At 44.6% G+C, this 24,941-nt stretch overlaps 1 protein-coding gene across 1 annotated transcript in view; it reads right to left on the bottom strand.

The window, feature by feature from the left end:
- Nucleotides 1–4,234: 4,234 nt before the first annotated feature.
- Nucleotides 4,235–24,941, bottom strand: part of lratb.1 (lecithin retinol acyltransferase b, tandem duplicate 1) — a 74,548-nt gene continuing 53,841 nt past the window's right edge. The window contains exons 14-20 of the mRNA XM_045721433.1: nt 24,348–24,387; nt 21,867–21,918; nt 21,534–21,636; nt 18,996–19,079; nt 11,498–11,615; nt 5,337–5,427; nt 4,235–4,829 (exon numbers count right to left, since the gene is read on the bottom strand). Coding sequence (XP_045577389.1) covers nt 4,755–4,829; nt 5,337–5,427; nt 11,498–11,615; nt 18,996–19,079; nt 21,534–21,636; nt 21,867–21,918; nt 24,348–24,387 — 563 coding nt within the window. The 3' untranslated portion in view covers nt 4,235–4,754. The remainder of the gene's footprint in view (nt 4,830–5,336; nt 5,428–11,497; nt 11,616–18,995; nt 19,080–21,533; nt 21,637–21,866; nt 21,919–24,347; nt 24,388–24,941) is intronic.

Raw genomic sequence — 24,941 nt, 5'->3', positions numbered from 1 at the left:
AATGACTAACACCATCATTAAGTTTGCTGAAGACACAACAGTGGTAGGCCTGATCACCGACAACGATGGGAAAGCCTATAGGAAGGTCACAGACCTGGCAGCGTGGTGCCAGGACAACAAGTGGGCATACTAATAGCCTACTCCACAGTACAGCTTGGGTTGGCCTGACTGAAAGACCAAAATGGGATTTCTCATTTAACCTGTTGAGGTGTAGGGGGCAGTATTTTCACGGCTGGATGAAAGACATACCCCAATTAAACTGGTTACTACTCTGGCCCAGAAACTAGAATATGCATATTATTAGTAGATTTGGATAGAAAACACTCTGAGGTTTCTAAAACTGTTTGAATGGTGTCTGTGAGTATAACAGAACTCATATGGCAGGCAAAAACCTGAGAAAAATCCAACCAGGAAGTGGAAAGTCTGAGAATTGTAATTATTCTTTTGATTCTCTATCAAGTTTCTGTGGGGTCACGTTGCACTTTCTAAGGCTTCCATTGGCTGTCAACAGCCTTCAGAAAGTTCTTTCAGCATTCTCCTGTCACTGGGCAGATAATAGGAGCTCAGTCACTGAGTGGACTGCCTGGAGACAAAAGGGATTGGATATGCGCGGTCCCGCGAGCGCGCCGTTCCTTCTTTTTCTTCTTGAATGAATACGCTATTGTCCGGTTGGAATATTATCGCAATTTTACATTAAAAATACCATAAAGATTGATTTTAAACAGCGTTTGACATGCTTCTAAGTACGGTAATGGAACATTTTCACTTTTCGTCTGTGGTACCGCGCTCGCGCGTTATGCCTTTGGATAGTGCTCGCACAAACAAAAATTGAGGTATTTGGACATAAATATGGATTATTTCCAACAAAAACAACATTTCTGTGGGAGTAGCATTCCTGGGAGTGCATTCTGACGAAGATTTACATTTAAGTCATTTAGCAGACGCTCTTATCCAGAGCGACTTACAAAGATCAGCAAAGGTAAGAGAATATTTATAATACTAATTCTGAGTTTAGTTGACCCCGAACTTGGCGGGTGTCTGTATAGCTTGCTGTGATGGCTGAGCTATGTACTCAGAATAATGAAAAATGTGCTTTCTCCGTAAAGCTATTTTAAAATCTGACACAGCGGTTGCATCCAGGAGTAGTCCATCTATAATTCTTTAAATAATTGTTATATATTTTGTCAACGTTTATGATGAGTATTTTTGTAAATTGATGTGCACATTCACTTCATTTTCTGAACATCACGCGCCAATATAAAATTCTGTTTTTGGATATAAATATGAACTTTATCGAACAAAACATACATGTATTGTGTAACATAATATCCTAGGAGTGTCATCTGATGAAGATCGTCAAAGGTTAGTGCTTCATTTAGCTGTGTTTTGGGTTTTGTATTGACACATGTCATTGCTTGGAAAATGGCTGTGTGATTATTTTAGTCTATGCACTCTCCTAACATAATCTAATGTTTTGCTTTTGCTGTAAAGCCTTTATGAAATCGGACAATGTGGTTACATTAAGGAGAAGTGTATCGTTAAAATGGTGTAAAATAGTTGTATGTTTGAGAAAGTTGAATTATGTCATTTTGCTGTTTTGAATTTGCCGCCCTGATATTTCACTGGCTGTGTCCCGCAGGTGGAGCATCCCAGGTAGCCCATAGAAGTTAACGTCATTCATAGTGTATGTCACTGTTTCTCATAGACTGAATCACACAGGGCACCATTCCTTCGCCGGACGGGGCGTTTGGATAGAGTAAACCCACTTCTTCAGCACCACTACACCACTGTGTAGGATCTATAACCTCTCACATAGCCTTACTGTAGGATCTATAACCTCTCACATAGCCTTACTGTAGGATCTATAACCTCTCACATAGCCTTAATATTAAATTCATTTCTTGTAGTAAACTTATACACCAAATCTAGGCAACATTTTGATCTGGAACAGGAGTGGAGAAATATGATCTCTTTCTTTCAGCATCTTGAGAGAATGAGAATGAGCAGTTAGATATCATCTGTAGAGGTGCTGTGTTTATCAGCATCATAAAAAGCTGATAGTATTTTTGACCACATAAAATATGGATCCAAGCAGAACTGAAATCTGATCAGAAAGACGTTGGGTTGTTTTCACAGCTTTTTATTTCCTCACAACCGGTCAAACTGATGTCATTTTGGACATTCAGCACTGAAAATCTAATTTAAAAAGGTCTTTGCTCCGTGAAAGAAGCAAAGATGACAGAGAACTTTACCGATGTCAACTATACCGAACAAAAATATAAAACGCAACAATATTTTTTTTATTTAAGCCCTAATCTATGGATTTCACATGAAGCCTTGCCCAGGGCTTAGGCCCACCCACTGGGGAGTCAGGCCCATCCAGTCAGAATTCGTTTTCCCCCACAAAAGGACTTTATTACATACAGAAATACTCCCGTTTCATCAGCTGTCTGGGTGGCTGGTCTCAGATGACCTCGCAGGTGAAGAAGCCGGATGTGGAGGTTCTGGGTTTACACGTGGTCTGCGGTTGTGAGGCCGTTTGGACATACAGCCAACTTTTCTAAAATGACGTTGGAGGCGGCATATGGTAGAGAAATTAACATTACATTCTATGGCATCATCATCCTGTTGGACATTCCTGCAGTCAGCATGCCAATTGCACACTCCCTCAAAACTTGAGACGTCTGTGGCATTGTTTTGTGTCCAAACTGTACATTTGAGTGATATTTTAGTGTCCCCAGCACAAGGTGCACATGTGTAATGATCATGCTGTTTAATCAGCTTCTTGAGATGCCACACCTGGCAGGAGGATGGATTTTATTGGCAAAGGAGAAAATGTTCACTAACAGGGATGTAAACAAATTTAGGCCCAACATTCAAGAGAACGGAACATTTCTGGGATATTTTATTTCATCTCATGAAACATGGGACCAAAATTTTACATTTATATTTTTTGTTCAGTTTAGTGTAGATTGAAGCATTCATTCTATCCCTTTATGACATCATTCTGTTGAGCAAAAGTTAATTTTAGTCTTCTAGGGTAAAATATAAAACAGAAGTGAAGCTGCATATAACTAATTATAGACAAGTTGACTAACAAATAGCTTAACGAAGCGTCGCAAATTATAAAGCAGAAATATATCTATAATCAGGCAAAACTAAATCCTGCACCACCTGTCTAAAAAAATCGTTCTGTCATCTCTGATTGTAGCCAAGAGGCATTTTCTAAATTAGCGGGTCTGGGTCAGGTGTGGGCCTCTGTTTTTTCACTTTATCACCGGTAGGCGGTTGTGGATATGGTTATTAACAAAAACAGCTGCCACTAGCAGATATATTGTTCTATAGTCCCAATAAAGTGGTTTTCTCTGTAATAAACACATAGGTTAAATCCCAAATGGCACCTTATTCCCTATGTAGCCCCAAATAGGGCTCTGGATAAAAGAAGTGCACTATGTAGGGAACAGGGTGCCATTTGGGATGCATCTAGACTACGGCAGACGTCGTCCTTTAAAACTCGGCTTGTTGTGTTCAGTCATTGGGAAGAATATTTTGAAACAAGAAACTAAAACAAAGGAGCGTTTTTAAAAAAAAATGTAAACTTTGTTTCAGAACATCTTCTCTCGCTTTGTACCATCTAGAAATATGTCGTCTGTCCAACGTTGAAGCAAGTGGGCCAGAAGGTACAGAATCCTCCTTCAACAGGAAGTGGGCCAGAAGGTACAGAATCCTCCTTCAACAGGAAGTGGGCCAGAAGGTACAGAATCCTCTTTCAACAGGAAGTGGGCCAGAAGGTACAGAATCCTCCTTCAACAGGAAGTGGGCCAGAAGGTACAGAATCCTCCTTCAACAGGAAGTGGGCCAGAAGGTACAGAATCCTCCTTCAACAGGAAGTGGTAAGTGGGCCAGAAGGTACAGTATCTTCCTTCAACAGGAAGTGGGCCAGAAGGTACAGAATCCTCCTTCAACAGGAAGTGGTAAGTGGGCCAGAAGGTACAGTATCTTCCTTCAACAGGAAGTGGGCCAGAAGGTACAGAATCCTCCTTCAACAGGAAGTGGTAAGAAGGTATATAGTATCAGTATCTTCCTGTCAGTTTAGTGTTTGTCTGTCCAAATGCACAGTAAGACAGGCACATAGAGCATTATCTTTACAAACTGATCTGAGACCCAGCAGTAAGACAGGAACATAGTTTAATGCTAGAGCATTATCTTTACAAACTGATCTGAGACCCAGCAGTAAGACAGGAACATAGTTTAATGCTAGAGCATTATCTTTACAAACTGATCTGAGACCCAGCAGTAAGATAGGAACATAGTTTAATGCTAGAGCATTATCTTTACAAACTGAGTCCCAGCAGTAAGATAGGAACATAGTTTAATGCTAGAGCATTATCTTTACAAACTGAGTCCCAGCAGTAAGATAATGCTCTGTATCATTAAACTATGTGCCTATCTTTACAAACTGATCATGTTTAAGTCCCAAACTGCACCCTACTGTATTCTTTATGGGGCCATGGTCAAAAGTCAAAAGTAGTGCACTATATAGGGAATAGGGTGCATTTGAGATGCAGTTAGTGAGAATACCTCCACACACACACACCGAGATAATGCCGTCTCTTCTTCTAACACTCCTGAATCAATGTGTGTAGGCAGGATATATCATGAGGATTCTCCATTGGCCAACAAAACATCTCTATATTTATTCATATATTTTTCCTCTCTCTCGCTCTCTCTCCGTCTTTCTCTCTCCCCCCGTCTCAGTCGACCAGAGACTTGAGGTCTGGCAAGCCGGTCAGTTTGAGGTCCAGCAGCATCTGACCATAGGCTTTACCCTAAAGCAGAGAGAGGAAGAGAGAGAGAAAGAGAGAGAGAGGCAGAGAGAGAGAGAGAGAGAGAGAGAGAGAGAGAAAGAGAGAGAGAGAGAGGCAGAGAGAGGTAGAGAGAGAGAGGCAGAGAGAGAGAGGCAGAGAGAGAGAGAGAGGAAGAGAGAGAGAGGAAGAGAGAGAGAGGCAGAGAGAGAGGAAAAGAGAGAGAGAGGAAGAGAGAGGAAGAGAGAGAGATTTAAACCCTTTATACTGTAAGCCTTACAGGGCTAAATTATGTTAATGTGTTAGCAGAAATCTCACTAAGAATTCGCTATTTTACCGATAGACTGAAAACACGTGTCTGTGCCTGAATGTGTGTGTGTGTGTGTGTATATGTGTGTGTGTGTGTGTGTGTGTGTGTGTGTGTGTGTGTGTGTGTGTGTGTGTGTGTGTATGTATATGTATATGTATGTGTATGTGTGTGTGTGTGTGTGTGTGTGTGTGTGTGTGTATGTGTGTGTGTGTGTATGCTACCTGAGGGTCACAGCGTATCGATGCCACCCCACCCCCTCCCAGAGAGCTTTGCAGGACGAAGTTGAGAGCATGAATCCCTGGTAACTCATAACTACAGGAGAGGAGAGAAGAAACACACACACACACACACACACACACACACACACACACACACACACACACACGGTCTTGTTAGCATAATCACTGTCAGACGTGGGAGCTGTGCTTAAACGCTGGAGGAAACAGAGAGCGAGTCCCAAAGGGCAACCTATTCCTTATATATAGTGCACTACGTTTGACAAGGACCCATTGGGTCGTAGTGCACTATACAAGGGAATAGGGAATCATTTGGGACTCCGACCCTACAGCCCTCCTCCTCCTCCACCCTTGGTGTGGAGGCTCATTAAAACACATCTGTCGTCTGTTAAATTACCATGGTCACCCCCCCCCCCCCAGTCTAGTAATTTTATTTATTTATTTATCCGTTATTTTACCAGGTAAGTGGACTGACAACACGTTCTGATTTACAGCAACGACCTGGGGAACAGTTACAGGGGAGAGGAGCGGATTGTTAGGTGACCGTGATGGTCTGAGGGACGGATTAAACCAGGACACCAGGGGTTAACACTCCTACTCTTGACCTCAGAGAGGTAAGGACACCCCGTTTAACGTCCCACCCAAAAGACGGCAACCCAACACAGGGCAATGTCCCCAATCACTGCCCTGGGGCATATTTTAGACCAGAGGAAAGAGCGCCTCCTACTGGCCCTCCAACACCACTTGTTCATACCCCCCCCCCCCTCTCCATTAATACCATGGTCATACCCCCCCCCCTCTCCATTAATACCATGGTCATACCCCCCCCCTCTCCATTAATACCATGGTAATACCCCCCCCTCTCCATTAATACCATGGTCATACCCCCCCTCCATTAATACCATGGTCATACCCCCCCCTCCATTAATACCATGGTCATCCCCCCCTCTCCATTAATACCATGGTCATACCCCCCCCTCTCCATTAATACCATGGTCATACCCCCCCTCTCCATTAATACCATGGTCATACCCCCCCCTCTCCATTAATACCATGGTCATACCCCCCCCTCTCCATTAATACCATGGTCATACCCCCCCCTCTCTATTAATACCATGGTCATACCCCCCCTCTCCATTAATACCATGGTCATACCCCCCCCTCTCCATTAATACCATGGTCATACCCCCCCTCTCCATTAATACCATGGTCATACCCCCCCCTCTATTAATACCATGGTCATACCCCCCCCTCTCCATTAATACCATGGTCATACCCCCCCCTCTCCATTAATACCATGGTCATACCCCCCCCCTCTCCATTAATACCATGGTCATACCCCCCCTCTCCATTAATACCATGGTCATACCCCCCCCTCCATTAATACCATGGTCATACCCCCCCCTCTCCATTAATACCATGGTCATACCCCCCCCTCTCCATTAATACCATGGTCATACCCCCCCTCTCCATTAATACCATGGTCATACCCCCCCCTCTCCATTAATACCATGGTCATACCCCCCCCTCTCCATTAATACCATGGTCATACCCCCCTCTCCATTAATACCATGGTCATACCCCCCCCTCTCCATTAATACCATGGTCATACCCCCCCTCTCCATTAATACCATGGTCATACCCCCCCTCTCCATTAATACCATGGTCATACCCCCCCCCTCTCCATTAATACCATGGTCATACCCCCCCTCTCCATTAATACCATGGTCATACCCCCCCCTCTCCATTAATACCATGGTCATACCCCCCCTCTCCATTAATACCATGGTCATACCCCCCCTCTCCATTAATACCATGGTCATACCCCCCCTCTCCATTAATACCATGGTCATACCCCCCCCCTCTCCATTAATACCATGGTCATACCCCCCCCTCTCCATTAATACCATGGTCATACCCCCCCTCTCCATTAATACCATGGTCATACCCCCCCCTCTCCATTAATACCATGGTCATACCCCCCCTCTCCATTAATACCATGGTCATACCCCCCCTCTCCATTAATACCATGGTCATACCCCCCCCCTCTCCATTAATACCATGGTCATACCCCCCCTCTCCATTAATACCATGGTCATACCCCCCCCTCTCCATTAATACCATGGTCATACCCCCCCCTCTCCATTAATACCATGGTCATACCCCCCCCTCTCCATTAATACCATGGTCATACCCCCCCCTCTCCATTAATACCATGGTCATACCCCCCCCTCTCCATTAATACCATGGTCATACCCCCCCCTCTCCATTAATACCATGGTCATACCCCCCCTCTCCATTAATACCATGGTCATACCCCCTCTCCATTAATACCATGGTCATACCCCCCCTCTCCATTAATACCATGGTCATACCCCCCCTCTCCATTAATACCATGGTCATACCCCCCCTCTCCATTAATACCATGGTCATACCCCCCCTCTCCATTAATACCATGGTCATACCCCCCCCTCTCCATTAATACCATGGTCATACCCCCCCTCTCCATTAATACCATGGTCATACCCCCCCTCTCCATTAATACCATGGTCATACCCCCCTCTCCATTAATACCATGGTCATACCCCCCTCTCCATTAATACCATGGTCATACCCCCCCTCTCCATTAATACCATGGTCATACCCCCCCCTCTCCATTAATACCATGGTCATACCCCCCCTCTCCATTAATACCATGGTCATACCCCCCCTCTCCATTAATACCATGGTCATACCCCCCCTCTCCATTAATACCATGGTCATACCCCCCCTCTCCATTAATACCATGGTCATACCCCCCCCTCTCCATTAATACCATGGTCATACCCCCCCCTCTCCATTAATACCATGGTCATACCCCCCCTCTCCATTAATACCATGGTCATACCCCCCCTCTCCATTAATACCATGGTCATACCCCCCCTCTCCATTAATACCATGGTCATACCCCCCCCTCTCCATTAATACCATGGTCATACCCCCCCTCTCCATTAATACCATGGTCATACCCCCCCCTCTCCATTAATACCATGGTCATACCCCCCCTCTCCATTAATACCATGGTCATACCCCCCCTCTCCATTAATACCATGGTCATACCCCCCCTCTCCATTAATACCATGGTCATACCCCCCCTCTCCATTAATACCATGGTCATACCCCCCCTCTCCATTAATACCATGGTCATACCCCCCCTCTCCATTAATACCATGGTCATACCCCCCCCTCTCCATTAATACCATGGTCATACCCCCCCTCTCCATTAATACCATGGTCATACCCCCCCCTCCATTAATACCATGGTCATACCCCCCCTCTCCATTAATACCATGGTCATACCCCCCCCTCTCCATTAATACCATGGTCATACCCCCCCTCTCCATTAATACCATGGTCATACCCCCCCTCTCCATTAATACCATGGTCATACCCCCCCCTCTCCATTAATACCATGGTCATACCCCCCCCTCTCCATTAATACCATGGTCATACCCCCCCCTCTCCATTAATACCATGGTCATACCCCCCCCTCTCCATTAATACCATGGTCATACCCCCCCCTCTCCATTAATACCATGGTCATACCCCCCCCTCTCCATTAATACCATGGTCATACCCCCCCTCTCCATTAATACCATGGTCATACCCCCCCCTCTCCATTAATACCATGGTCATACCCCCCCCTCTCCATTAATACCATGGTCATACCCCCCCCTCTCCATTAATACCATGGTCATACCCCCCCCTCTCCATTAATACCATGGTCATACCCCCCCTCTCCATTAATACCATGGTCATACCCCCCCTCTCCATTAATACCATGGTCATACCCCCCCCTCTCCATTAATACCATGGTCATACCCCCCCCTCTCCATTAATACCATGGTCATACCCCCCCCTCTCCATTAATACCATGGTCATACCCCCCCCTCTCCATTAATACCATGGTCATACCCCCCCTCTCCATTAATACCATGGTCATACCCCCCCTCTCCATTAATACCATGGTCATACCCCCCCTCTCCATTAATACCATGGTCATACCCCCCCCCTCTCCATTAATACCATGGTCATACCCCCCCCTCTCCATTAATACCATGGTCATACCCCCCCCTCTCCATTAATACCATGGTCATACCCCCCCCTCTCTATTAATACCATGGTCATACCCCCCCTCTCCATTAATACCATGGTCATACCCCCCCTCCATTAATACCATGGTCATACCCCCCCCTCTCCATTAATACCATGGTCATACCCCCCCTCTCCATTAATACCATGGTCATACCCCCCCTCTCCATTAATACCATGGTCATACCCCCCCCTCTCCATTAATACCATGGTCATACCCCCCCTCTCCATTAATACCATGGTCATACCCCCCCCTCTCCATTAATACCATGGTCATACCCCCCCTCTCCATTAATACCATGGTCATACCCCCCCCTCTCCATTAATACCATGGTCATACCCCCCTCCATTAATACCATGGTCATACCCCCCCTCTCCATTAATACCATGGTCATACCCCCCCTCTCATTAATACCATGGTCATACCCCCCCCCTCTCCATTAATACCATGGTCATACCCCCCCTCTCCATTAATACCATGGTCATACCCCCCCCCCCATTAATACCATGGTCATACCCCCCCCTCTCCATTAATACCATGGTCATACCCCCCCCCATTAACACCATGGTCATACCCCCCCCTCTCCATTAATACCATGGTCATACCCCCCCCTCTCCATTAATACCATGGTCATACCCCCCCCTCTCCATTAATACCATGGTCATACCCCCCCTCTCCATTAATACCATGGTCATCCCCCCCATTAATACCATGGTCATACCCCCCCTCTCCATTAATACCATGGTCATACCCCCCCTCTCCATTAATACCATGGTCATACCCCCCCTTCTCTCCATTAATACCATGGTCATACCCCCCCTCTCCATTAATACCATGGTCATACCCCCCCCTCTCTATTAATACCATGGTCATACCCCCCCCCATTAATACCATGGTCATACCCCCCCTTCTCTCCATTAATACCATGGTCATACCCCCCCTCTCCATTAATACCATGGTCATACCCCCCCTCTCCATTAATACCATGGTCATACCCCCCCTCTCCATTAATACCATGGTCATACCCCCCCTCTCCATTAATACCATGGTCATACCCCCCCCCCATTAATACCATGGTCATACCCCCCCCTCTCCATTAATACCATGGTCATACCCCCCCCTCCATTAATACCATGGTCATACCCCCCCCTCTCCATTAATACCATGGTCATACCCCCCCCTCCATTAATACCATGGTCATACCCCCCCCTCTCCATTAATACCATGGTCATACCCCCCCTCCATTAATACCATGGTCATACCCCCCCCTCTCCATTAATACCATGGTCATACCCCGCCCCCCCTCTCCATTAATACCATGGTCATACCCCCCCCTCCATTAATACCATGGTCATACCCCCCCTCTCCATTAATACCATGGTCATACCCCCCCTCTCCATTAATACCATGGTCATACCCCCCCTCTCCATTAATACCATGGTCATACCCCCCCCCTCTCCATTAATACCATGGTCATACCCCCCCTCCATTAATACCATGGTCATACCCCCCCCTCTCTATTAATACCATGGTCATACCCCCCCCTCTCCATTAATACCATGGTCATACCCCCCCTCTCCATTAATACCATGGTCATACCCCCCCCCCTCTCCATTAATACCATGGTCATACCCCCCCCTCTCCATTAATACCATGGTCATACCCCCCCTCTCCATTAATACCATGGTCATACCCCCCCCCTCTCCATTAATACCATGGTCATACCCCCCCCTCTCCATTAATACCATGGTCATACCCCCCCCTCCATTAATACCATGGTCATACCCCCCCCTCTCCATTAATACCATGGTCATACCCCCCCTCTCCATTAATACCATGGTCATACCCCCCCTCTCCATTAATACCATGGTCATACCCCCCCCCTCTCCATTAATACCATGGTCATACCCCCCCCCTCTCCATTAATACCATGGTCATACCCCCCCTCTCCATTAATACCATGGTCATACCCCCCCCTCTCCATTAATACCATGGTCATACCCTCCAGTCTTACCGTGTGACAGCATCATGTGTGTCTGGCTGTATGAGATGATGGAAATATTCCTCCACCACTGTTTCAGTCAGGTGTTTCTTCAGGTAGGGGAAGTAAAGGGGGTGACGTGAAATCACACCTGAGGAGAGAGTCTATTAATATCACACCTGAGAGAGAGAGTCTATTAATATCACACCTGAGGAGAGAGTCTATTAATATCACACCTGAGGAGAGAGAGTCTATTAATATCACACCTGAGGAGAGAGAGTCTATTAATATCACACCTGAGGAGAGAGAGTCTATTAATATCACACCTGAGGAGAGAGAGTCTATTAATATCACACCTGAGGAGAGAGAGTCTATTAATATCACACCTGAGGAGAGAGAGTCTATTAATATCACACCTGAGGAGAGAGAGTCTATTAATATCACACCTGAGGAGAGAGAGTCTATTAATATCACACCTGAGGAGAGAGAGTCTATTAATATCACACCTGAGGAGAGAGAGTCTATTAATATCACACCTGAGGAGAGAGAGAGTCTATTAATATCACACCTGAGGAGAGAGTCTATTAATATCACACCTGAGGAGAGAGTCTATTAATATCACACCTGAGGAGAGAGAGTCTATTAATATCACACCTGAGGGAGAGAGAGTCTATTAATATCACACCTGAGGAGAGAGAGTCTATTAATATCACACCTGAGGAGAGAGAGTCTATTAATATCACACCTGAGGAGAGAGAGTCTATTAATATCACACCTGAGGAGAGAGAGAGTCTATTAATATCACACCTGAGGAGAGAGAGTCTATTAATATCACACCTGAGGAGAGAGAGTCTATTAATATCACACCTGAGGAGAGAGAGTCTATTAATATCACACCTGAGGAGAGAGAGTCTATTAATATCACACCTGAGGAGAGAGAGTCTATTAATATCACACCTGAGGAGAGAGTCTATTAATATCACACCTGAGGAGAGAGAGTCTATTAATATCACACCTGAGGAGAGAGAGTCTATTAATATCACACCTGAGGAGAGAGAGTCTATTAATATCACACCTGAGGAGAGAGAGTCTATTAATATCACACCTGAGGAGAGAGAGTCTATTAATATCACACCTGAGGAGAGAGAGTCTATTAATATCACACCTGAGGAGAGAGAGTCTATTAATATCACACCTGAGGAGAGAGAGTCTATTAATATCACACCTGAGGAGAGAGAGTCTATTAATATCACACCTGAGGAGAGAGAGTCTATTAATATCACACCTGAGGAGAGAGTCTATTAATATCACACCTGAGGAGAGAGAGAGTCTATTAATATCACACCTGAGGAGAGAGAGAGTCTATTAATATCACACCTGAGGAGAGAGAGTCTATTAATATCACACCTGAGGAGAGAGAGTCTATTAATATCACACCTGAGGAGAGAGAGTCTATTAATATCACACCTGAGGAGAGAGAGAGTCTATTAATATCACACCTGAGGAGAGAGAGTCTATTAATATCACACCTGAGGAGAGAGAGTCTATTAATATCACACCTGAGGAGAGAGAGTCTATTAATATCACACCTGAGGAGAGAGAGTCTATTAATATCACACCTGAGGAGAGAGAGTCTATTAATATCACACCTGAGGAGAGAGAGTCTATTAATATCACACCTGAGGAGAGAGAGTCTATTAATATCACACCTGAGGAGAGAGAGTCTATTAATATCACACCTGAGGAGAGAGAGTCTATTAATATCACACCTGAGGAGAGAGAGTCTATTAATATCACACCTGAGGAGAGAGAGTCTATTAATATCACACCTGAGGAGAGAGAGTCTATTAATATCACACCTGAGGGAGAGAGTCTATTAATATCACACCTGAGGAGAGAGAGTCTATTAATATCACACCTGAGGAGAGAGAGTCTATTAATATCACACCTGAGGAGAGAGAGTCTATTAATATCACACCTGAGGAGAGAGAGTCTATTAATATCACACCTGAGGAGAGAGAGTCTATTAATATCACACCTGAGGAGAGAGAGTCTATTAATATCACACCTGAGGAGAGAGAGTCTATTAATATCACACCTGAGGAGAGAGAGTCTATTAATATCACACCTGAGGAGAGAGAGTCTATTAATATCACACCTGAGGAGAGAGAGTCTATTAATATCACACCTGAGGAGAGAGAGTCTATTAATATCACACCTGAGGAGAGAGAGTCTATTAATATCACACCTGAGGAGAGAGAGTCTATTAATATCACACCTGAGGAGAGAGAGTCTATTAATATCACACCTGAGGAGAGAGAGTCTATTAATATCACACCTGAGGAGAGAGAGAGTCTATTAATATCACACCTGAGGAGAGAGAGTCTATTAATATCACACCTGAGGAGAGAGAGTCTATTAATATCACACCTGAGGAGAGAGAGTCTATTAATATCACACCTGAGGAGAGAGAGTCTATTAATATCACACCTGAGGAGAGAGAGTCTATTAATATCACACCTGAGGAGAGAGAGTCTATTAATATCACACCTGAGGAGAGAGAGTCTATTAATATCACACCTGAGGAGAGAGAGTCTATTAATATCACACCTGAGGAGAGAGAGTCTATTAATATCACACCTGAGGAGAGAGAGTCTATTAATATCACACCTGAGGAGAGAGAGTCTATTAATATCACACCTGAGGAGAGAGAGTCTATTAATATCACACCTGAGGAGAGAGAGTCTATTAATATCACACCTGAGGAGAGAGAGTCTATTAATATCACACCTGAGGAGAGAGAGTCTATTAATATCACACCTGAGGAGAGAGAGTCTATTAATATCACACCTGAGGAGAGAGAGTCTATTAATATCACACCTGAGGAGAGAGAGTCTATTAATATCACACCTGAGGAGAGAGAGTCTATTAATATCACACCTGAGGAGAGAGAGTCTATTAATATCACACCTGAGGAGAGAGAGTCTATTAATATCACACCTGAGGAGAGAGAGTCTATTAATATCACACCTGAGGAGAGAGAGTCTATTAATATCACACCTGAGGAGAGAGAGTCTATTAATATCACACCTGAGGAGAGAGAGTCTATTAATATCACACCTGAGGAGAGAGAGTCTATTAATATCACACCTGAGGAGAGAGAGTCTATTAATATCACACCTGAGGAGAGAGAGTCTATTAATATCACACCTGAGGAGAGAGAGTCTATTAATATCACACCTGAGGAGAGAGAGTCTATTAATATCACACCTGAGGAGAGAGAGTCTATTAATATCACACCTGAGGAGAGAGAGTCTATTAATATCACACCTGAGGAGAGAGAGTCTATTAATATCACACCTGAGGAGAGAGAGTCTATTAATATCACACCTGAGGAGAGAGAGTCTATTAATATCACACCTGAGGAGAGAGAGTCTATTAATATCACACCTGAGGAGAGAGAGTCTATTAATATCACACCTGAGGAGAGAGAGTCTATTAATATCACACCTGAGGAGAGAGAGTCTATTAATATCACACCTGAGGAGAGAGAGTCTATTAATATCACACCTGAGGAGAGAGAGTCTATTAATATCACACCTGAGGAGAGAGAGTCTATTAATATCACACCTGAGGAGAGAGAGTCTATTAATATCACACCTGAGGAGAGAGAGTCTATTAATATCACACCTGAGGAGAGAGAGTCTATTAATATCACACCTGAGGAGAGAGAGTCTATTAATATCACACCTGAGGAGAGAGAGTCTATTAATATCACACCTGAGGAGAGAGAGTCTATTAATATCACACCTGAGGAGAGAGAGTCTATTAATATCACACCTGAGGAGAGAGAGTCTATTAATATCACACCTGAGGAGAGAGAGTCTATTAATATCACACCTGAGGAGAGAGAGTCTATTAATATCACACCTGAGGAGAGAGAGTCTATTAATATCACACCTGAGGAGAGAGAGTCTATTAATATCACACCTGAGGAGAGAGAGTCTATTAATATCACACCTGAGGAGAGAGAGTCTATTAATATCACACCTGAGGAGAGAGAGTCTATTAATATCACACCTGAGGAGAGAGAGTCTATTAATATCACACCTGAGGAGAGAGAGTCTATTAATATCACACCTGAGGAGAGAGAGTCTATTAATATCACACCTGAGGAGAGAGAGTCTATTAATATCACACCTGAGGAGAGAGAGTCTATTAATATCACACCTGAGGAGAGAGAGTCTATTAATATCACACCTGAGGAGAGAGAGTCTATTAATATCACACCTGAGGAGAGAGAGTCTATTAATATCACACCTGAGGAGAGAGAGTCTATTAATATCACACCTGAGGAGAGAGAGTCTATTAATATCACACCTGAGGAGAGAGAGTCTATTAATATCACACCTGAGGAGAGAGAGTCTATTAATATCACACCTGAGGAGAGAGAGTCTATTAATATCACACCTGAGGAGAGAGAGTCTATTAATATCACACCTGAGGAGAGAGAGTCTATTAATATCACACCTGAGGAGAGAGAGTCTATTAATATCACACCTGAGGAGAGAGAGTCTATTAATATCACACCTGAGGAGAGAGAGTCTATTAATATCACACCTGAGGAGAGAGAGTCTATTAATATCACACCTGAGGAGAGAGAGTCTATTAATATCACACCTGAGGGAGAGAGTCTATTAATATCACACCTGAGGAGAGAGAGTCTATTAATATCACACCTGAGGAGAGAGAGTCTATTAATATCACACCTGAGGAGAGAGAGTCTATTAATATCACACCTGAGGAGAGAGAGTCTATTAATATCACACCTGAGGAGAGAGAGTCTATTAATATCACACCTGAGGAGAGAGAGTCTATTAATATCACACCTGAGGAGAGAGAGTCTATTAATATCACACCTGAGGAGAGAGAGTCTATTAATATCACACCTGAGGAGAGAGAGTCTATTAATATCACACCTGAGGAGAGAGAGTCTATTAATATCACACCTGAGGAGAGAGAGTCTATTAATATCACACCTGAGGAGAGAGAGTCTATTAATATCACACCTGAGGAGAGAGAGTCTATTAATATCACACCTGAGGAGAGAGAGTCTATTAATATCACACCTGAGGAGAGAGAGTCTATTAATATCACACCTGAGGAGAGAGAGTCTATTAATATCACACCTGAGGAGAGAGAGTCTATTAATATCACACCTGAGGAGAGAGAGTCTATTAATATCACACCTGAGGAGAGAGAGTCTATTAATATCACACCTGAGGAGAGAGAGTCTATTAATATCACACCTGAGGAGAGAGAGTCTATTAATATCACACCTGAGGAGAGAGAGTCTATTAATATCACACCTGAGGAGAGAGAGTCTATTAATATCACACCTGAGGGAGAGAGAGTCTATTAATATCACACCTGAGGAGAGAGAGTCTATTAATATCACACCTGAGGAGAGAGAGTCTATTAATATCACACCTGAGGGGAGAGAGTCTATTAATATCACACCTGAGGAGAGAGAGTCTATTAATATCACACCTGAGGAGAGAGAGTCTATTAATATCACACCTGAGGAGAGAGAGTCTATTAATATCACACCTGAGGAGAGAGAGTCTATTAATATCACACCTGAGGAGAGAGAGTCTATTAATATCACACCTGAGGAGAGAGAGTCTATTAATATCACACCTGAGGAGAGAGAGTCTATTAATATCACACCTGAGGAGAGAGAGTCTATTAATATCACACCTGAGGAGAGAGAGTCTATTAATATCACACCTGAGGAGAGAGTCTATTAATATCACACCTGAGGAGAGAGAGTCTATTAATATCACACCTGAGGAGAGAGAGTCTATTAATATCACACCTGAGGAGAGAGTCTATTAATATCACACCTGAGGAGAGAGAGTCTATTAATATCACACCTGAGGAGAGAGAGTCTATTAATATCACACCTGAGGAGAGAGAGTCTATTAATATCACACCTGAGGAGAGAGTCTATTAATATCACACCTGAGGAGAGAGAGTCTATTAATATCACACCTGAGGAGAGAGAGTCTATTAATATCACACCTGAGGAGAGAGAGTCTATTAATATCACACCTGAGGAGAGAGAGTCTATTAATATCACACCTGAGGAGAGAGAGTCTATTAATATCACACCTGAGGAGAGAGAGTCTATTAATATCACACCTGAGGAGAGAGAGTCTATTAATATCACACCTGAGGAGAGAGAGTCTATTAATATCACACCTGAGGAGAGAGAGTCTATTAATATCACACCTGAGGAGAGAGAGTCTATTAATATCACACCTGAGGAGAGAGAGAGTCTATTAATATCACACCTGAGGAGAGAGAGTCTATTAATATCACACCTGAGGAGAGAGAGTCTATTAATATCACACCTGAGGAGAGAGAGTCTATTAATATCACACCTGAGGAGAGAGAGTCTATTAATATCACACCTGAGGAGAGAGAGTCTATTAATATCACACCTGAGGAGAGAGAGTCTATTAATATCACACCTGAGGAGAGAGAGTCTATTAATATCACACCTGAGGAGAGAGAGTCTATTAATATCACACCTGAGGAGAGAGAGTCTATTAATATCACACCTGAGGAGAGAGAGTCTATTAATATCACACCTGAGGAGAGAGAGTCTATTAATATCACACCTGAGGAGAGAGAGTCTATTAATATCACACCTGAGGAGAGAGAGTCTATTAATATCACACCTGAGGAGAGAGTCTATTAATATCACACCTGAGGAGAGAGAGTCTATTAATATCACACCTGAGGAGAGAGAGTCTATTAATATCACACCTGAGGAGAGAGAGTCTATTAATATCACACCTGAGGAGAGAGAGTCTATTAATATCACACCTGAGGAGAGAGAGTCTATTAATATCACACCTGAGGAGAGAGAGTCTATTAATATCACACCTGAGGAGAGAGAGAGTCTATTAATATCACACCTGAGGAGAGAGAGTCTATTAATATCACACCTGAGGAGAGAGAGAGTCTATTAATATCACACCTGAGGAGAGAGTCTATTAATATCACACCTGAGGAGAGAGAGTCTATTAATATCACACCTGAGGAGAGAGAGTCTATTAATATCACACCTGAGGAGAGAGAGTCTATTAATATCACACCTGAGGAGAGAGAGTCTATTAATATCACACCTGAGGAGGAGAGAGTCTATTAATATCACACCTGAGGAGAGAGAGTCTATTAATATCACACCTGAGGAGAGAGAGTCTATTAATATCACACCTGAGGAGAGAGAGAGTCTATTAATATCACACCTGAGGAGAGAGAGAGTCTATTAATATCACACCTGAGGAGAGAGAGAGTCTATTAATATCACACCTGAGGAGAGAGAGAGTCTATTAATATCACACCTGAGGAGAGAGAGTCTATTAATATCACACCTGAGGAGAGAGTCTATTAATATCACACCTGAGGAGAGAGAGTCTATTAATATCACACCTGAGGGGGGGGGTACAGTGAGTCTTACCGATGTTGCTAGAGTCTCCCTTGTCTCCACTCCTGGTGTAGGCCAACTCCTCCAGCCTGTAGGAGTAGGGACCACTGGGCAGATCTGGAGAGAGAGAGAGAGAGAGAACAGTGAGAGAAGGAAAGACAATCAGGAATGAGAGAAGGGTCAAACCTGGAATCAAACCTGGAATCCTCCTCATTCATGGAGGAACCAGTGTTCCTATTCTACCGAGGGATAGGTAATCTATTAGTTCTGCCTCTCCATTCATGGAGGAACCAGAGTGTTCCTATTCTACAGAGGGATAGGTAATCTATTAGTTCTGCCTCTCCATTCATGGAGGAACCAGAGTGTTCCTATTCTACAGAGGGATAGGTAATCTATTAGTTCTGCCTCCTCATTCATGGAGGAACCAGAGTGTTCCTATTCTACAGAGGGATAGGTAATCTATTAGTTCTGCCTCTCCATTCATGGAGGAACCAGAGTGTTCCTATTCTACAGAGGGATAGGTAATCTATTAGTTCTGCCTCCTCATTCATGGAGGAACCAGAGTGTTCCTATCTACAGAGGGATAGGTCATCTATTAGTTCTGCCTCCTCATTCATGGAGGAACCAGAGTGTTCCTATTCTACAGAGGGATAGGTAATCTATTAGTTCTGCCTCTCCATTCATGGAGGAACCAGAGTGTTCCTATTCTACAGAGGGATAGGTAATCTATTAGTTCTGCCTCTCCATTCATGGAGGAACCAGAGTGTTCCTATCTACAGAGGGATAGGTAATCTATTAGTTCTGCCTCTCCATTCATGGAGGAACCAGAGTGTTCCTATCTACAGAGGGATAGGTAATCTATTAGTTCTGCCTCCTCATTCATGGAGGAACCAGAGTGTTCCTATCTACAGAAGGATAGGTCATCTATTAGTTCTGCCTCTCCATTCATGGAGGAACCAGAGTGTTCCTATCTACAGAGGGATAGGTCATTTATTAGTTCTGCCTCCTCATTCATGGAGGAACCAGAGTGTTCCTATCTACAGAGGGATAGGTCATCTATTAGTTCTGCCTCCTCATTCATGGAATCAGGAATGCCCAAGAAAACAATCCTAATAAGGGGGGGTTGAGTAGTGTGGAGAGGACTAGGGGGGTTGAGTAGAGGACTAGGGGGGTTGAGTAGAGGACTAGGGGGGGTTGAGTAGAGGACTAGGGGGGATTGAGTAGAGGACTAGGGGGGGTTGAGTAGAGGACTAGGGGGGGTTGAGTAGAGGACTAGGGGGGGTTGAGTAGAGGACTAGGGGGGTTGAGTAGAGGACTAGGGGGGTTGAGTAGAGGACTAGGGGGGGTTGAGTAGAGGACTAGGGGGGTTGAGTAGAGGACTAGGGGGGGTTGAGTAGAGGACTAGGGGGGTTGAGTAGAGGACTAGGGGGGTTGAGTAGTGTGGAGAGGACTAGGGGGGGTTGAGTAGAGGACTAGGGGGGTTGAGTAGAGGACTAGGGGGGGTTGAGTAGAGGACTAGGGGGGTTGAGTAGAGGACTAGGGGGGTTGAGTAGAGGACTAGGGGGGTTGAGTAGAGGACTAGGGGGGTTGAGTAGTGTGGAGAGGACTAGGGGGGTTGAGTAGAGTACTAGGGGGGTTTGAGTAGAGGACTAGGGGGGTTGAGTAGAGGACTAGGGGGGTTGAGTAGTGTGGAGAGGACTAGGGGGGTTTGAGTAGAGGACTAGGGGGGGTTGAGTAGTGTGGAGAGGACTAGGGGGGTTGAGTAGAGGACTAGGGGGGTTGAGTAGAGGACTAGGGTTGGTTGAGTAGAGGACTAGGGGGTTGAGTAGAGGACTAGGGGGGTTAAGTAGAGGACTAGGGGGGTTGAGTAGAGGACTAGGGGGGTTGAGTAGAGGACTAGGGGGGTTGAGTAGAGGACTAGGGGGTTGAGTAGAGGACTAGGGGGGTTGAGTAGAGGACTAGGGGGGGTTGAGTAGTGTGGAGAGGACTAGGGGGGTTGAGTAGAGGACTAGGGGGGTTGAGTAGAGGACTAGGGGGGGTTGAGTAGTGTGGAGAGGACTAGGGGGGATTGAGTAGAGGACTAGGGGGGTTGAGTAGAGGACTAGGGGGGTTGAGTAGAGGACTAGGGGGGGTTGAGTAGTGTGGAGAGGACTAGGGGGGTTGAGTAGAGGACTAGGGGGGTTGAGTAGAGGACTAGGGGGGGTTGAGTAGTGTGGAGAGGACTAGGGGGGATTGAGTAGAGGACTAGGGGGGTTGAGTAGAGGACTAGGGGGGGTTGAGTAGAGGACTAGGGGGGATTGAGTAGAGGACTAGGGGGGTTGAGTAGAGGACTAGGGGGGTTGAGTAGAGGACTAGGGGGGGTTGAGTAGAGGACTAGGGGGGATTGAGTAGTGTGGAGAGGACTAGGGGGGGTTGAGTAGAGGACTAGGGGGTGTTGAGTAGAGGACTAGGGGGTGTTGAGTAGAGGACTAGGGGGGGTTGAGTAGAGGACTAGGGGGGGTTGAGTAGAGGACTAGGGGGGGTTGAGTAGAGGACTAGGGGGGGTTGAGTGGAGACCAGGTGATGGCGTACCTGCGACAGGTACATCTTTCTCCTCCGCTGGGGGCGGAGCCTCAGAGTCTGACTCCGCCTCAGTGTGCGTCTCGGCGTGCTCTCCACCAATGTGCACGTCCACCTGCAGTGACGTCATCGATAAACAATGAATTAATACATCAACCAACGGAATATAAAAACCAGTTGAACCAGTCTTATCGGCCACTAAATAAAACCGTTCAATCTACACTTACCATAAATACATGATGTGTTTTCGATCAATAAAACAAACCACCCAATTAATATTACCAGCAAAATCGATCAATTCATCTGATCAGTATCTATGAGGAATAATATTGTGATTATTTTTACCTTCAGCTGAGACTTGGAATGCATGAAGAAGAAAGGTTTCAGAACAGGAGAGCTGCAAAAGACATCATTAAAACAATCATGAAAAAACCCACTACACCCCCCCAAAAAAACCCACATAGGATTATTTTGTGTGTGAGAGAAGGGCTGTAGCAGTCGGGGATATTTGGATAGCCGTTCGTTGATTACAGGTCGGTCTCACGGTAATTGACCGTTAATGAACATAAACACATTTAGCATTTCCTGGCTTCCACGCAAAGCCTACAAGCCACTGATGCAGACCTTTGGGAAAAATCTACATTTTAAAAAGGCTAATAAATCCATGTAATATAGCCTACAGCATCACAATAAATCCATGATTTATCTTAGACAGGTCTAAAGAAACATGATATGAAGAAAATGTAGTCTATTTCAGAAGAACAGAATAGTATACTCTGAGTTGTCCTTATGTTAGGTCCTGATAGGGCTGTGCCAAATGGCTGTGGGGCGACACTAGTTCATTTAGCAGGTCCTGATAGGGCTGTGCCAAATGGCTGTGGGGCTACACTAGTTCATTTAGCAGGTCCTGATAGGGCTGTGCCAAATGGCTGTGGGGCTACACTAGTTCATTTAGCAGGTCCTGATAGGGCTGTGCCAAATGGCTGTGGGCGACACTAGTTCATTTAGCAGGTCCTGATAGGGCTGTGCCAAATGGCTGTGGGGCGACACTAGTTCATTTAGCAGGTCCTGATAGGGCTGTGCCAAATGGCTGTGGGTGACACTAGTTCATTTAGCAGGTCCTGATAGGGCTGTGCCAAATGGCTGTGGGGCTACACTAGTTCATTTAGCAGGTCCTGATAGGGCTGTGCCAAATGGCTGTGGGGCTACACTAGTTCATTTAGCAGACAAGATTTGCTTAGAATTCCAGGGCATTATTTTATATTATTTTATAGTACGAAGAATACAATTAAACATAGCAGAATATAATATAAATTATATTTTCTCCTAACGATTTGAGGGAGGGCGCACATCTGTGTTGAGCGGTTAACCAAAGAAATAGGTCCTCCTATATGGTTAATGTAGAGTCACTAATGTAACTTTAGTTGTTCTACAAACGTTGGGCTGATATATTTGTTTAACACATTGTAAGGCTGAATGATGAAACTCTAATGATGATTTGAAAAAAGTCGCTTGAAAAGGCATGACCTCTGCATTGTTTTTTTTTGTGTTGCACAGGCTGTACACACTTCATCAGTCTCTCATTCACAATTTTACAAGCACTTGATAACGCCTCGAATTTCCGGGCGGCATCCCATTTGTTGTGGCCGTAATGCACCCTAAAAAAATCCATGACAGTTAGCTACTCCGAATCACCTCTCACTCACATGGCTCTCCATCACATGATCGGGTCTTTCTCACAGGCTACAAGTGAAGACAGACACATCGGGGAACATGCAACCGCGCGCATCCCTTATCCAATTCCAAGGTGCATAATTGAAGGTACTGGAAAAACTGTCCACATTTTACTTTCCGTTAGCCAACAAGATGAGTAGACCTAACGAACAGCAAAAGCATTAGCCTCTGTCCATCTACTATCCCCCATAGTACAAAAGTTGGTCCCGTGTGGCTCAGTTGGTAGAGCATGGTGTTTGCAACGCCAGGGTTGTGGGTTCAATTCCCACGGGGGACCAGTACAGGGAAGAAAAAAAATGTATGAAATGTATGCATTCACTACTGTAAGTCGCTCTGGATAAGAGCATCTGCTAAATGACTAAAATGTAAATGTAAAAGTTGACCTATTCTATCGTGTGTGAGAAATAAATATTCCAAACATAGTCTGGGACAATTGTGGGATGCGATAGATCCCAAATTAATAATAAATAGAATTAACCACGAGCATAAAAAGGCTATTAGGCTATTTCTTCACATTATCATCATAGCAATGCGCACATGGCAGTAGGCTATAAGAGCGAATGCTCCATTAGCAGGAAAACACCATTATCAAAAGTGACCGCAAATGCGATTATGCATCTAATGTTTTTAATTATAAAGGCGCATTTTTAAATGGTGAAAATGATCTCTTCCCCAAACTGGAAACTCACACACTGCTTGTGTATACCAGCTGGGCTCTACACCCCCCTTTGTAAAGCCGATTCATGTGCTTAATTTTAAGAACTTATTTGGCCACTTTAGTTGTGATACTAACCTTACGGGCTACTAACCTTATTAAAACATATAGGACTATGGGCTAGGATACATGAGGTGTGCGACTGCGATTAGAAAAAGTTACAAAAAGAAAAATACTGTTTCTTGCCTTATGCTGGGCATCATTCACAAGTGCTGAGTACCAGGCAGTTAGGTAGGCTACTAACGACCATCAGCAGCATCAGAGCTTGGAGAAGCCGAGTTACCGTGACTAAAACGTGACCGGCGGTTTGGCGGTAATACGGTCACCATAACAACCCTGTGTGTCAGCGTGTAGGAGAATACCTGTTGAATACTTACACTCTTGGTCGTCCTCCAACTATGCCCATGAGTCCAGGAGCTAGGAGAGAGAGAGGGAGCACACACACACACACACACACACACACGGTTTAGCTGGTGGTTGTGATTATGAGGAAACCAGGTACACACACACACACACACACGGTTTAGCTGGTGGTTGTGATTATGAGGAAACCAGGTACACACACACACACACACACACACACACACACACACGGTTTAGCTGGTGGTTGTGACTATGAGGAAACCACCTCAGTCCATGTACAGACAGTGGATCAGTCCCAAGTGCACTACTTTTGACCAGGGGCCCAGTAGCAAAGCCCCACAGGACTCTGGTTAATAGTGGTGCACTATATAGGGAATAGGGAGCTATTTGGGATGCATCCAGTTAGCCATATGGCAATATGCTATTACTGTAACTCTGCCTCAACATAACACTTGTTCCCGCATTCACTGACTCATACAGAGTTCAACTAAGGAACAGAGAGAGAGAGAGAGAGAGAGAGAGAGAGAGAGAGAGAGAGAGGTGTGTGTGTGTGTATGTGTACAGTGTGTATACTGTATGTGTACAGTGTGTGTGAGTGTGTGAGTGTG

This window comes from Salmo salar, chromosome ssa07, assembly GCF_905237065.1.
Source record: "Salmo salar chromosome ssa07, Ssal_v3.1, whole genome shotgun sequence".
In the NCBI taxonomy this organism is placed as follows: Eukaryota; Metazoa; Chordata; class Actinopteri; order Salmoniformes; family Salmonidae; genus Salmo; species Salmo salar.
The sequence above is the reverse complement of the archived record's forward strand: the minus strand, read 5'-3'. Positions and strand labels throughout refer to the sequence as shown.